The sequence below is a fragment of the Henckelia pumila genome, chromosome 4 (genome assembly GCF_033568475.1).
Source record: "Henckelia pumila isolate YLH828 chromosome 4, ASM3356847v2, whole genome shotgun sequence".
NCBI lineage: Eukaryota > Viridiplantae > Streptophyta > Magnoliopsida > Lamiales > Gesneriaceae > Henckelia > Henckelia pumila.
In genome coordinates, this window is record NC_133123.1 from 3405196 (window position 1) to 3419782 (window position 14587).

Consider the following 14587-nt stretch of genomic DNA (forward strand, 5'->3'; position numbering starts at 1 on the left):
TTTTATATAATAACATAAAATTATACAAATATGATTATATTGTTTAAGAACCTTAGAGTCTTTTATACTTGTCGTATCCCTTACCGAGAGTGTGGGATGTCGTCTTAGCATCCTCCCAGGATTTATAACAAGTTTTGAAAAAAGACTTATTTTTTTTCATAACATGATATTATATATTAATATATACACAATAAAAATATATAAAAAATAAAAATTCTTACCTGTTGAATATTTTTGACTTCTTCTTGTATTTTGGAGCGTTGGAAATTATAGAGAACCTTCGAGCGATCGTGCTGATAACGTGTTGTGAAAAAGTAAAAATTTATGGTAAAAAGTAAAAACTCCAAAACTCAAAATATATCAAATTCTACACTTTATAATAATATTATTATTATTATTATTATTATTATTTACGGTGAAACCACAGTGAGTCACATTAATTTTTCTGTTGCTGATGCACTAATTGCTCATTCGTACGTCTGTGAGGGCTAAATGAATCCATTGATATCTAGTGTGGGCTCAATGGGAGTCCGTAGATATATTCAAATGGCTAATTCTAGATCTGGGCCCAATTGATATGGGCTGGAACATGGAATTCGGGGGTCTCAACCAACATAGAAGAGCAAAGTTCAAAAAAAATTTATAGGCTGAAGGTTTAAATATCACTTTTGTGCTTAAAAACCAGTCGAACGCGAGACTAAATAGCTAATCTTAAACTTGTGACTCCTATCAAACAGGGCCTAAAAGGTCTTATTACTAGCGCAACTAAGTGAAGAGTTTAACAAAGTTTTATGTTTGATGTCTTGAATATAATTGACTGAATGCTCAAGCTCAAATATATGTAATTATGAATGGAAAATTGTTGGTTGTCTATGCAAATTTGCGACTATTTTGAGTCAGTAACATAATAATATTTGTTGATGAAATGCTGTGCCTCTCGATTTCAACTCGACTAATTTCACGAGTAGTCCTCTTGGCTCTTGTTATTATTGAATTTATTTAATTTTAGAAGATAAACAAAATTGTCTGTGCGCACATAAATATTTGTATTGTGTGTGAAAATAATCCTTTTTATTGTAAAATAAAGGAGAAACTAACCAAATAATATTATGCAAAGAACAAATAATTTAATATATGAAAAGTATTACATGAGTGACCTAAGGTACAAGAAATTATCGGATATGGTAACTATGCTACTACAAAGAAGTGATATTATCTTGATTCTTTACCATCTCCCGAAAATTTGATTATGATTTTCTTCAATCACCCAAATCTTTAACATTCATAATATTATAATACTTTTTTTTTTTTTACATTAGTTTTGGTTATTAATTCGGCTAGTAAATTACTCTAGTGCATATTGAAAGATATCGACTTTGAGTATAATGATAAAAAAAGAGAGAAAAAATAAGTGGTATTTTCGTTATAACAGGTGATATTATTGTTGTTCTAGCAAAATTCAAGCAACAACCCCTACCCAAGTCCACCCATTAATTCTTCTTCTTCTTCATTTTTTTTTTTTTTTTAAAAAGGTTGACCCATTAATTTTGATGCGAAAAGGCGGTAAGGAAAATGCATTATAAACAATACTGTCACTCGCATGAAGCCCATTATTATTCTCCTTGTTGCCAAAAACTCAAATAAGAAATCTTTAATACCAATTTAACTGGTTAGTTATTGGAAGAAAATTTCAATTTTAATCTTCTGTGCATTCAAGTGTGATATTTTTAATTCTGACCATTTCGTTAAATCAATTATAACCAAGTAACTATCTTCGATTTTAATCATAAAATCACGTGTTTAAAAAATCAATGTCAAATGTTAATTTTTTTTTATTGTGCGGTTGATAAATACCTCCCGACTTGCATGTGTGTTTTAAAATATAAATATAAAAAAATAACACTGATATTAGTCGTTTAATAACATGATTTTGAAAATTTCAAAAAAAAAAAAATATTTTGAAAAAGAATTATCAAAATTGATCGTCGGAACATAATTACTGAACTATAATTAATTTAACAAATACGCATGACTCGTTCATATTTATGTCATGGGCCTAAATGAATCAATAGATGTCTAGTGTGGACTCAATGGGAGTCCACAGATATATTTAAATGGCTAATTCTAGATGTGGGCCATATTGTTATGGGCTGGAAATATGGAATCAGGGGCCTCAACCAAGGCCCAGACCAATGGAAACGGCTATTTTGGTCATCAATTTTAAACTTTCAAACGCCACCACAGGCGCAAGGCATTTCAACGGTCATATCACGACAATTCTAACGTCTTTCTTCTCCTTTTAACATTTGAATCAAACCATTATTTCTTACACGCACTAAACCCTATTTCTTCTGTTCCATTCAGAATTTTAGCTCATAAACAAGCGATTTCCAGATTCGATCGGATTATACACAGCTTTCTTGTTCAATCTATTAATGGCGAAGGCCAATTCCGAGGTCCAGGAGAGCAACAGATTCTTTGAAAGCATAACAGCCTCGGCTCCTTTCAGAAATTTGCTTCAGAAATCGAAAGTAAAGACAATGCCAATGCGCCGCCATAAATTCAGATCTGATGGTGAAAACGTTGCCCCGGCTGATCCCAACATTCAGATCTGCGATCCTCCACTGTCCCCTTCAATCCCATTTTTCAAAAAACCCAGAGAATCCACCGCATCTGTGATCCGAGAAACTGTGTCTGAAGCTCCAGATGCACCGGTCAAGGTACTGGAAAATGAGTTTTTTGTCCCCCTCCAGTTTTGTGAAATAATATTTACATTACTCAATTTAATATAGATTTATTTCTTCATAACCTATATAGTGATTATTGTAGGAATTTTTTTACTTTATCATATGTCACAATTTTGAATTACGTAGTATCTGTTATGTCAATAGGTTGTGGTAAGGATTAGGCCGGTGAATGGTCTTGGAATTGGAGATACTTTGGTCAGAAAAGTTTCAGAGGAATCAGTCACTATTGCTGAAAGCAAGTATACATTTGACTCGGTGATGGACTCAAATTCAACTCAGGTTTGAAGAGTTTTTGAAGAATTCTATATATTTCACAAGTGGAAATGAGACCGTAGTATTTTAGTTTCTCCTTAACAAATCATATTTTATTTGGTTCCATTAAAGACTTTTTGGTGGTTTCTTTAGGTAAATATAAGAATCTTAGTGAACAATTAAGTGGTTTTGTTTTCACAGGAGGACGTCTACCGATTGATTGGTGCTCCTTTGGTCAAGGATGCTCTATCAGGTTATAACACAACGATTGTGGCATATGGAAAGGTAACTTTTTTGGCCGATCAGAGTCTAAATTAGACGCCGTTTAATAAAGTTTGCATTTTTATGAACACGAGGTATTGTCTGATTTACTATTAATACTAGACTGGAAGTGGGAAGACTTATACTATGTGGGGACCCCCAAGTGCAATGTTTGAAGGTCCATCATCAAGTGGTTTTCAGGGTATTGTGCCCCGCATTTTCAAGAATCTTTTCTCCGAGATTCAAAAGGTAGAACAAAAAATTGAAACGTGAGTTGGTGATGTAATTTGGACTGATCGTATGTAATCATAATTATCGCGTAGGAGCAAGAGAACAATGGTGGCAGGCAGACAAACTATCAATGTCGGTGCTCGTTTCTCGAGGTGATTGTTTCAGGGCCATTGGTTCTTGGCTTGGTTTCTAATGAAGCACCTAATCACCTATAGATTGTTGCTGCAGGTATATGGTGAGAAAATTGGAGATCTACTGCATCCTATTCAACGAAATCTGGAGGTAAATTCACCAGTGGCTATATCATAATGTTATTCTGTCCATAGTCCATCATTAAGTTTTTATGATTAACCGATGGCTAACTGAGTTGTTATTGGACCTTTTCAGATAAAAGATGATCCCAAAAATGGGTTTTATGTGGAGAATTTAAGTGAGGAGTATGTGAACAACTATGAGGATGTCACCCAAATTTTGATTAAGGTATATCAACAATGACTATGTTGGTGTAAACATAAAATATTCCTATCTATACTAATTGACTATTACTTTACTGTGATTCTACTACATGCTCCAGGGTTTGTCAAACAGAAAAATTGGAGCAACAAACGTAAATTCTAAGAGCTCGAGATCCCACATCATGTTCACATGCATTATTGAGTCCTGGTGCAAGGTAAGGAAAGAAAATCTGTTAATTTTGTGGCAATACCAAATCACGTTCATTAGCACATGAATTTCAGACATGATAGTGCAAAAGTGCATTTGACGAAGATTGTAACATGATAATTGTTTCTTTGCTGTAGTTATTTTAGTGACTTCAGTTTCATAACTTGATTCAATAATCGATCTCTCAGGAAACTTCATCGAAGTGCTTTGGTAGTTCAAAGACCAGTAGAATCAGTCTAGTCGACCTTGCTGGATTCGAGAGAAGCGCACCTGAGGATTCTAATCGACAGCACGTCAAAGAAAGAAAATATATAAAGAAGACAATGTCACAGCTAGGGTATGTACAATAGTTGTAATGGATTTTGAATGCATCCAAAATAAGTGTTAATTGAAATCTAGTTCAAACATCTTTTTCAAAACAAAATCCCTTGCATCTGAAATAAATATTTCCCCCCAATGCAAACTTAATTCATTACCTGGATAGCAGAATGTTCAGCTCTTTATGTTTCTTTGGAGATTTAGATCACCCATTTTTATACAAATCAGTTGAGGAAATGTTCTGGTCAAGACGTAGATGTTCCAATTTCTAACTTACACCGTACTAACTTAACTTGAATAATCCGACATCAGATTGGATATTGTTTTCTTTAATTGGACTCTGGGTAAATGTGCAGGAATTTGGTAAATATTCTCGCTGATGGAACTCAATCAGGGAAAATTGAAGATGCTTCATATAGAAGTTCAAGTCTTACTCATCTTTTGAGAGACTCATTTGGTGGCAACGCTAAGCTCTCCATTATATGTGCCATTTCTCCAGACAACAAGTACTAAAAACCATTGAATTTTTCTAGATAAATTTCAAAATAGTTTTTCTGTTGATTTTTATATATTTTACCTACCGTCGTTGATTCTTTAGCTTGTTATATTTCTTATGATTTGTCCTCTATTTATGAGCAGAAGTAAAAGCGAAACTCTGAGTACACTCAGATTTGGACTACGAGCAAAGTTTGTAAAGAATGAACCCGTGATAAATGAGATAACAGAAGATGATGTTAATGACCTGAGCGATCAGATTCGGCAACTAAAGGTCTTATTACTAGCGCAACTAAGTGAAGAGTTTTACAAAGTCTTTTGCTAGATGTCTTGAATAGAATTGAATGAATGCAGGAAGAACTCATGAGAGCTAAATCCAGCACATGCAACTCACTCAGCAGTGGCGGACACTTCAGAGGAGGAAATGTGCGTGAAAGCTTGAACCTTTTGAGACGCAGCCTCAATCGTTCAATAATCTTACCAAGTATAGACAAGGACTCTGAAACAGATTTATTTATCAACGAGGATGATGTAAAAGAACTAAAAAATCAGATTGACAATATCCGAGTTTCTCATGAAGAAAATTTAAGAGAAGATTCTGACAATGGAGAGAGTTGTGCACTCTTGTACTCTGCTGAAGGCTGTGAAACAGGCTTCACCTCCTGTGAACACTATTTGAGTTGCTCAGAAGACGGTGAGATCGAAGAAATCAATTCCAGTGAAACTCATTTAGAACTGCCACACCTGAAAAATGCTACTCAGGTGGCAGAACTTGATCAAGTTTCTAAGAACTCGATTGTGACGGATCCTCTGGTAATGAATAATCTGTCCATCAGTGGATTCCATCAGACTGGAGACCTACAAGATCCTGTTTTTTCTGAGTCGCCTAAAATTAAGAGTTCCCAGAGGAAAAGCTTAATTTTCTTATCGAATCATCTCTCGAATCAGGAAGATGCAGTACAGACTTCCAAAAGTCTGGAGGTGTTACGTCAATCACACCAACAATCTGATCACGGTAATTCGTCCCTAAGATCCAGCACAATTTTTCCTGGCGCTACTGAGTCCTTGGCAGCTAGCCTTCACAGAGGATTACAGATAATTGACTATCACCAAAAGAACTCCACAACAACTAGATCATCCGCCTCCTTCTCATTTGAACACTTGGCACTCAAACCGTGCCTCTCCGTTGACAAGGGCAGCACTTTTGTTCAAACCTTGCCAGGAAATGGCCAATCTTCAGATCCTTCATCTGCTTCCTTTGTTTGCATGAAATGTCAAAGTCAAGAGATTGAGGTTAATTTGAAGACACAGATTATAACAGTGGATGAATCAGCAAATTCAAATAGATTGGGGATTCTAGTGACCAAGGTTGGGTCTAAAGCTGCTTAATTCTAAACTTCCAATGCCAATAAAATCGGAATTTCTTTCTTTTTCTTGTTTATATCTCACTTTGTCTTTGTGCTCAGGATGTAGACAAAGATTTAGCACTGTCTGATGAAAGAGAGAAGGAGCTCGGCATCAAATGCAATGAGCAAGCAGCTGAAATTGACCGTCTAAGGAAACTGGTGATTGGATTTTTTCTTTTCTGATGTAAATGTGAGGAATGTTTATCCGAGAAACATGCTAACAACCTATATTTCACTGCAGCTAGAGCAGTACATGTTCGAGGCTAATCAGGCTGATGTCAGAGGGGCCAACAATTCTTCCAGTTTCAGTGAAATGAAGAAGCAGCTGCCACCTATCAGCGAGGATGAACATGATAAGTGCCAAAATCAGGTGGGTCTTTGTTTGCTGAATTTTTAGAATATGCCCTGCTATATACGTGTCCTTACGGATGCTGTTGTTCCTTCTAGCTTGTGGCATTTCATGGTGATGAAAATCTTGATTCAGAAGTTGTGAAGGAGCAGTGTGAAATTAAAGAAGTCCAGGAAGACTTGAATAATTCTATGAAGAAATCCTTCAGTGCGGAAGAAAAAGAGGCGCTTATTAAAGAAATTGAAACACTAAAAGCCAAACTGCATATGTACACCGACACACCAACAAGAAGATCAACGGACAAGCTCAGATCTTCTTTGCTGTCTCAATCGATCCAGTTTAGAAAAAGTTGCACCAATTCTCAAGGCATTATTAGTGGAGAAGAATTTGAGAAGGAAAGGCAGAAGTGGATGGAAATGGAGAGTGACTGGATATCACTAACTGACGAATTAAGAATCGATATAGAAATTAATCGTCATCGAGCAGAACAAGTTGAGTTGGAGTTGAGACTAGAGAAGAAGTGCACGGAAGAGTTGGATGATGCCCTCAAAAGATCTGTCATAGGGCAAGCTAGAATGATCGAGCATTATGTGGAGCTTCAAGAGACATACAATGACATAGTATTAAAGCATCGAGCGATTATGGAAAGCGTAGCAGAGGTGAAAAGGGCAGCTTCTAAAGCAGGATCCAAGGGTCGCCATGGCTCTCGTTTTGCCAAGGCCTTTGCAGCAGAGCTTTCCTCTTCGAGGGCGGAAAGGGAGAGGGAAAGGGAGTTTCTGAAGAAGGAGAATCAAAGTCTTAAAATCCAACTCAAAGATACCGCAGAAGCTGTGCACGCCGCAGGTGAACTTCTTGTTAGGTTGAAAGAAGCAGAGGAAGCAGCTTCAGTAGCTGAGGTAATTCATACTCAACACACATTCTTTCTAGTTTCTGGCAAAGCCACATTTACATAACTCTTTTGCGCGCTTTGTTTTGCAGGAGAAGCACACAAGGATGGAGGAAGAGAATGAAAAGTTAAAAAAACAAATGGAGAAACTGAAAAGAAAGCACAAGATGGAGATTATTACAATGAAACAGTATCTTGCAGAGAGCAGGCTGCCTGAAGCTGCATTACAACATCCCCTGTATCGTGAAGACTCGGATGTACCGCACAATGATAAAGTATATGATGATGATGATCAGGCTTGGAGAGCAGAATTTGGTGCAATTTACCAAGATCACTACTCTGGTTTTAATTGATTTTGAGCATGGTCCCCTACTTGGGTATCATGCTACACATAACCTAAGACTTTATGTAGTAGTAAAGTATATGATGTTTTCTGCTTTTGAAGTTTATTGGTGGCATTATTTTTGGAGTGACTTGAACGGAATAACATATGTAAAAGTTTCTAATATGCCTGGATCTATTCGACTAACTTGAAAACTATACTTTCAACCGAAAAACTTATTAAAGATAAACCTATTCTAAACAATATTCATTACAATTTAGATCAAAGTCACAATGTATAAGAATAAGAAATTTTGGTGGAGACCTCTATGGGGTGTCCAAGTTGGTGGAGTAGGTGAATTCTTGACCAGATGTCAGGAGTTCGATTCTCCCTGTCAACATTTTTTTGGACTAGCCTGTCACACAAGACTTGCCTAGGCTAACGTAGTTTGCAGGCTATTGCGTTAGTCTACCCAATGCGCACCGAAGATAGCGGTTGCGGGTTTTCACGTCACAAAAAAATAAAAAAATTTGTGGAGCAAATTTTTATCTAATCCAACAAGTACCCACATAAGTGAAATTTGAAGAGACCTTGATGAATCTAGGGCAATCATCCAAATAAACATTTGACGAGTTTGGACAAGTTAAAATATCATGCACAATTGATTCAAATAAGCGCATTGAGATTTCACTTTTGTGCATATGATGACATTATTGTTTCTTGATTAAAAAACAATGCAACTACCGTATAAAAATTACATGGGGATTATATATGACAACATTCTTAATTAAAATTCCCAATATTTTGAGTCTCGTGAATGAAGTGTTTTGGGAGAGCTTAATTATTAATTTTGAGGTGTACGCAAAAAATTTATAATCACAAGAAGAATTTATTATTACTGGAAAACGAAACCTCATTTGAAATTTGAGTCAACGGTGTTTAAAAAGGAAAAGTAAAAATTGGATTTGGGTCAACAATATGAAATGAAAATTGGGTCAATACCGAATGGGCCATTTGTATGGCCTTTGGCCCAAACGTTTTGGCAAAGTCATTGACTAGGGTTTTTAAATAAAAGCCATGCCAACTCACTCTTTGTTTCACAACCCTCGGTGGATGCAGTAGTTTTGTTCTTCCGTTCGGCAGCCATCGGAGAACTTGTAATCTCCCGCCGGCAATCATGGGTACAAGATGAATTTGCAGAATTTTCATATATCTCAGCGTGTCCTGATTGAACAGAAGTTGTTTCGATTGTTTTTTGTTGCTGAAATTTTTGTTTGTTCGTTCGTTCGTAGGCATTTCACGGGATTCGATGCATAAGAGGCGCGCCACCGGAGGAAAGAAGAAGGCCTGGAGGAAGAAGCGAAAGTATTCCTCTCACTAAATTTTTATTAGTTTCGTGGGTTTTTTTGTAACCATCATCATACACGTGTTTATTCTGTAGAGTTTGAATATGGAATATGGAATCACTTCATAATCGAGGGGCTGGCGTTAAGCTAACAGTATTCATCCCTCTAATTTAGACCAAACATTCAGCTTATCTGAATCTTATTTGAATGTGTTATTCATTGTGCATTTGAAATTAATAAAATAGTGTTTATGCTGTCCTTTAAGCTGGCAAAGGATATCGGAATTTTAACCCACATACTAAGTCATGCTTCCTCTATGTCTTATTACGGAACTATGAGCTAGATCTATGAGATTACCACTTGATATGGTTAATTATATCACCTGCTATTAGGTATGAGCTTGGAAGACAACCAGCAAACACAAAGTTGCTAGAAGGTGGGATTAAGACAGTGCGTAGAGTGAGAGTTCGAGGAGGTAATGTCAAATGGCGTGCTTTGAGGCTGCTTACAGGAAACTACTCATGGGGTAGCGAAGCTGTGACCCGAAAGACGCGCATGTTGGGTGTTGTTTACAATGCATCAAACAACGAGTTGGTTAGGACAAAGACTTTGGTGAAGGGTGCGATTATTCAAGTGGATGCCGCACCATTTAAGCAGTGGTATCTCCAGCATTATGGAGTTGACATGGGTCGCAAAAAGAAGACTCCTGTGAAGAAGGAAGGAGAGGTATATGTGCTTTGTTTTTTCCTTTGATCTTTGAACAGCACGGCTATTTTTCTATGTCAATTGCATAGAATAGGTTTCTTTAAAACAATATTTTGATGCAGTATTTGTCGTTGTATCTTGATTATTTGTAACTCCATTGATAGTTTTTTATTGTTGTACTGGTTGTGGCTTTAGGAAACTGACGCCGTCGCGACTGAAGAGGTAAAGAAGAGTAACAATGTTCAAAGAAAAGTTGCAAAGAGGCAAGAGGATCGCAAGGTTGACCCACATCTTGAAGAAGAATTCAGCACTGGCCGTTTGTTGGCCGCAATCTCCTCGCGTCCTGGCCAGTGTGGACGCGCAGATGGGTATACAATCATATTTTTCCGCTTACTCTTTTGGCCAGAATACACAATTCTTATAGTGGGCTAATTTCCATGTTCACGCTGTTTTACACACAGCAACTTACTATAGCTGTAGTATAAGTAAATTTTTTTTTTGGAAGTGATTGTATTGGTTTTAATGTTCATCAATTTGTTCGATCTTTTTTAATAGGTATATTTTGGAGGGCAAGGAATTGGAGTTTTACATGAAGAAAATCCAGAAAAAGAAAGGAAAGGGTGCAGGTGGTGCCTAAATCCACAAAATTTTCCAATCGAACATCACTCTTATTTTATCAATTTGTTATTATGCCTCTTCAATTTTATTAACAGAGATTTACCTTATCAAAGATTTACCTTAGTTTTTGATAGTTATCAACATATTCCTTGTCATACTGATGATTCTTGACTGAGAATTTTGTTTAGTACACTGTTATTTAAGCTGCAGTTGCTTTGTCTGTCTTATGTTTTGCGGCAACCGAGGAGCACTTGGTAATATTGGTACACTTGGTGCGTGCCTGGAACAAAATATCTTTTATTTTTATTAACTCCATGAATGTTTTTATTCCTTCAATTCATGGAAGTAGAAAATTGTTGGAGAAAAAACAGCTAACAATCACACCCCACTTTTGATGATAAATGAAATTAACAGGTGGAAATAAAAAACCATGTCACTAAATAGTTATACTGCAATGGGTTTGCACAATTCCCCCGAACACGTAATTGGTGTTGTTGGCTGAAGTTCTTCAATCTCTTTAATGATTTGAGCTTTGTCTGATTCAAACATCTCATCCTCTGCAAAAACAAAATCAAACTCTCTTAAAAATTAGAAATTAGAATCCTACAACTGATCCACAGAGTTACTTGCCAACCATACTGGGAAAAAAAAAGAAAAAGACAAGTGATTCATTACCTTTTTCAATGGTAAAGCCATCGAAGAAGCGTATAAGCTTACTTTTGTTTGCGCACAGAATGTTGACAATATCAGCGGGTTTACACTGGTTAGCCACGAAGAGCTGCAAGATGGACTTGATGATTTAGAACTCCAAATGGAAAGTTTCCTTTTCATTTTGTTTTTTCAGTGGGAATTACCTTGAAAACATGGAAGGCATCAATCTGTATGTTCTTCTGTGATTCCTGCAACATCAAATTCTCGCTTAGTTACATGATATATCGCATTGGTGTCTTCTTGTAACTTGTAAATGATCCCATAAATGCTTTTATGTACCCTCAAAAGATTCATTTGGACCCTCATGTTCTCTTTCGAGCTGACATAACGTATCATCACGTTAGAGTTCGAACGATCCAGCAAAATATCTCCCAGGAGCTGCAAAAAAAAAAAAAAAAAAGTACTGGCAAATCATCATCAATGAATTCAGACAAAAACATCGTGCATAAACATTAGATATCCAAAGTTTATACCTTGATAGCATATCTTCTTGTCATGTAATTTGTGGACTCCAGCAACTTAGAATTGAAGTCAACGAAAAACTGCAGGAACATACAGACATGGAAACATCAAAATTGTTTGGAATTTCGTTTTGTTTTTTTTTTTTATGTTGCATGGTGAGGAAAGAACATACCCAGCGGTAGTTTATGGTTAGAAATTCTGAAACTGTGGACTTATGCCTTGTAAGAAGCTCCTGTTATGTGTAGCTACGTTATAAATAGACATCTTATTCTGTTTAAAGATTCATAAATCTAGGACTTTCATGATGTGCATACAACTACACGTACGTATATACCTTAAAGGTTGCTGCGGCATCTGAAGCAACATCGAAATTCGGAAGTTGCACGTAGTCGAAAAACTTCTTCAAATGCTCAGATTTCAAAACATATCTGCAGAGAATATATATATGTCACAAATCAAGAGAGTTTCTTGCAAAGATTAAAGATTGATGGTACTGGAGGTGTTACCTGGCGACGACTTGATGCCGTATCGACTCCCTCAACATTGCTCCAAAATGCAAGGCATTTACAGGATCCTCATAACTATATGGAAAATGGAAATTAGGGAATTAATCATCAATATATATTATATAATAAGAAACAAAAAATATGAATGGAAAATCATTACCAAAATAATCAAAGGAAACTCACCCAGTTATCAGCAGATCCATAAGATCAAGATTGGCTTCCAAGTAGTCAGAAGCAATCAACCGTGACTGAACCGGTTGTCTCTGCAAATTTGCGACGATTTGAGTCGCTTCTTTGCGCGCCTAGGCAAAGAAAACGAAACCATCATCAAGTTCAAGAACCAAAATGTTATTCGATCTGAATTAAACGGAACGAGTAACAGAATGAATCAATTAATAACATTTTCTGTTGCGTACCTCAAAGTTGAATTTTGGGAGAGTGTGAATGAGGAGACGAAGGGTGTCTTCGTGGAAGAACTCTTGAGTCAATTGGGCACAGGCTTCTGCGACTGGTTCAGAATCATCAACACCGTACAGAATCGACTTCAGCTCCCTGATGTGGGCATCTAATTGCTCCATCTGAAAACAAGAAACAAAAAAAAAAAGATAGATTGTAAATATCCCATGCATGCATGCACACGTACGTAAATTAAAAAGGGATCGATGAATAAAAGAGCTAGCTAGCTAGCAACCTTTTCATCTCGTTTAGGCTTGCCGGCGGCATCGGTGGCAGATTCAAGATACAAGAGAAGAGACCTGGTGTTACGGACGACATCGACAGGAGTCCGAGGTTTCTTGGATTTGAACAGATTCTTCATGGAAGCGGTGCGTAGAATCCTGGGAACGAGCTTCTTAAAATTCATAGAAGAACCGGACCTCTTCATAGGCTTGCCATCTTTCTTCGCATTAATCTCCTTCCCCTGGGAAAGGGAATGAGATTCCGCCGGCATGATTGGAATAATATTTTAGAATTAAAGAACCCAAAATTAATATATATTGGAGGAATATGATCCAGTCGATCATGTGGATTGATCATCGAATCCATATATGGATTCTGTGGTTGGGTTTTGTGTGGGAACTCCGAATTCATAGGAATCGTGGGAAATTAATTTTTTTTTTTGGGTTTTCAAAGGTTGTATGAAATGGCATACGTACGTACGTGTATTTGTCTGATTTATTGATCGAGGACTGTAGTTTCCTAAATCCTTGGACTTAGTATCGTCTCCGGTTTTTGTAGTAATTTGTACGGTTTTTCGCGTGTTCCCTTAAAACCAGGTCAAAGCTGTTTTGGAAATTAATGTTGGTTTATTTTATTATTATTTTTTCAAAGACAAGTTTTTTTTTTAACCAAAAGAGCATATATAATAAACCCTCAAAAAAAAAAAAAAAGAAGAAGAAGAGAGTCATATAATAATTAATATTTTAATTTAAGAATCTAAAGGAGGGAGTCAATATTCCTAATCTTAAATCTAATTAATCCTCTGTGACATTAGCATTATATATTAACATATTAGTGTTACCCTTGTATATTTAGATATAGACATTTTAGATACATGATAGAGATTGGAAAATAAAAATAGTATCCGGCGTCCAGTGAGAACAGTTTAACTAAAGCTAGCATTCTTTCTCCGATCCACACGGACCACACCTATTCAAAATCTAACCATTTTTTTTTCTTTTGAAAAAATTCAAATACAAATTTGAAAAGAAATAATTACAACAACGTTACCATGTTATACAATAAAGTTACTGTGAATAAAAAAATATTGTTATAATTTTAAACTAATACATATGCATGCATATATGTTTTGTATGGAGATATTGATCAACAAAATAATTTTATATGATATTTGATCAATTTTCTCGAATGAATACACTTGGAAACCGTATAATGTGATTTTTTTCCCTACGTGTGGGATCTAGCTAGTAATATTTGATAATTTTCATTTGGTGTATACACAAACACAAACACAAACACATAGGTAATAAACAACCGAATGATATGTATAAATATCAATCACACGAATATAATTTTATAATACTTATGTATAATGTATATATATTCTCTTAATCCTAAATAAGAAAATCCCATATGATTTGTTGTATAATTATGCATTGATATCACTTTGCCATAAAATTGAAGTATAGTTTGGTTATTCACACATCATTTCAAGAAATAATGAAATTTTCAATGGATAAATTTTTTTTGTCAAATGGAAACAAAATGAGTAATTACGTAAACATTAAAAACAAGGCATTTGTCTTTAAAAAAAAGAAAAGAAAATTAACAGTCGTTAGAGTGTAAATAAC

General features: G+C 35.8%; 3 protein-coding genes across 3 annotated transcripts; 2 read left to right on the top strand and 1 right to left on the bottom strand.

Moving 5' to 3' along the window:
- The first annotated feature begins 2350 nt into the window (after positions 1 to 2350).
- Positions 2351 to 8089, top strand: LOC140864455 (kinesin-like protein KIN-12F). The gene is made up of 16 exons (XM_073268647.1): positions 2351 to 2720; positions 2892 to 3026; positions 3201 to 3284; positions 3384 to 3509; positions 3584 to 3643; positions 3720 to 3773; positions 3879 to 3971; positions 4066 to 4161; positions 4343 to 4491; positions 4829 to 4978; positions 5112 to 5241; positions 5322 to 6335; positions 6434 to 6532; positions 6615 to 6743; positions 6821 to 7618; positions 7701 to 8089. Exons 1-16 carry the CDS (start codon positions 2436 to 2438, stop codon positions 7959 to 7961), a joined length of 3663 nt encoding a protein of 1220 aa, XP_073124748.1. The 5' UTR covers positions 2351 to 2435; the 3' UTR covers positions 7962 to 8089.
- Positions 8090 to 9029: 940 nt separating this feature from the next.
- On the top strand, positions 9030 to 10808 carry LOC140861563 (small ribosomal subunit protein eS8y-like). Its single transcript, XM_073264586.1, has 5 exons — positions 9030 to 9111; positions 9223 to 9295; positions 9669 to 10002; positions 10177 to 10349; positions 10537 to 10808. Exons 1-5 carry the CDS (start codon positions 9108 to 9110, stop codon positions 10616 to 10618), a joined length of 666 nt encoding a protein of 221 aa, XP_073120687.1. The 5' UTR covers positions 9030 to 9107; the 3' UTR covers positions 10619 to 10808.
- Positions 10809 to 10889: 81 nt separating this feature from the next.
- Positions 10890 to 13287, bottom strand: LOC140861562 (putative MO25-like protein At5g47540). The gene is made up of 11 exons (XM_073264585.1): positions 12970 to 13287; positions 12695 to 12856; positions 12462 to 12580; positions 12279 to 12353; positions 12107 to 12200; positions 11945 to 12004; positions 11784 to 11852; positions 11590 to 11688; positions 11454 to 11498; positions 11275 to 11377; positions 10890 to 11156 (listed from the first exon to the last, which is right to left on the bottom strand). The coding sequence occupies exons 1-11, from the start codon at positions 13225 to 13227 to the stop codon at positions 11044 to 11046; spliced, it is 1197 nt and encodes a 398-aa protein (XP_073120686.1). The 5' UTR covers positions 13228 to 13287; the 3' UTR covers positions 10890 to 11043.
- Between the last annotated feature and the right edge of the window lie 1300 nt (positions 13288 to 14587).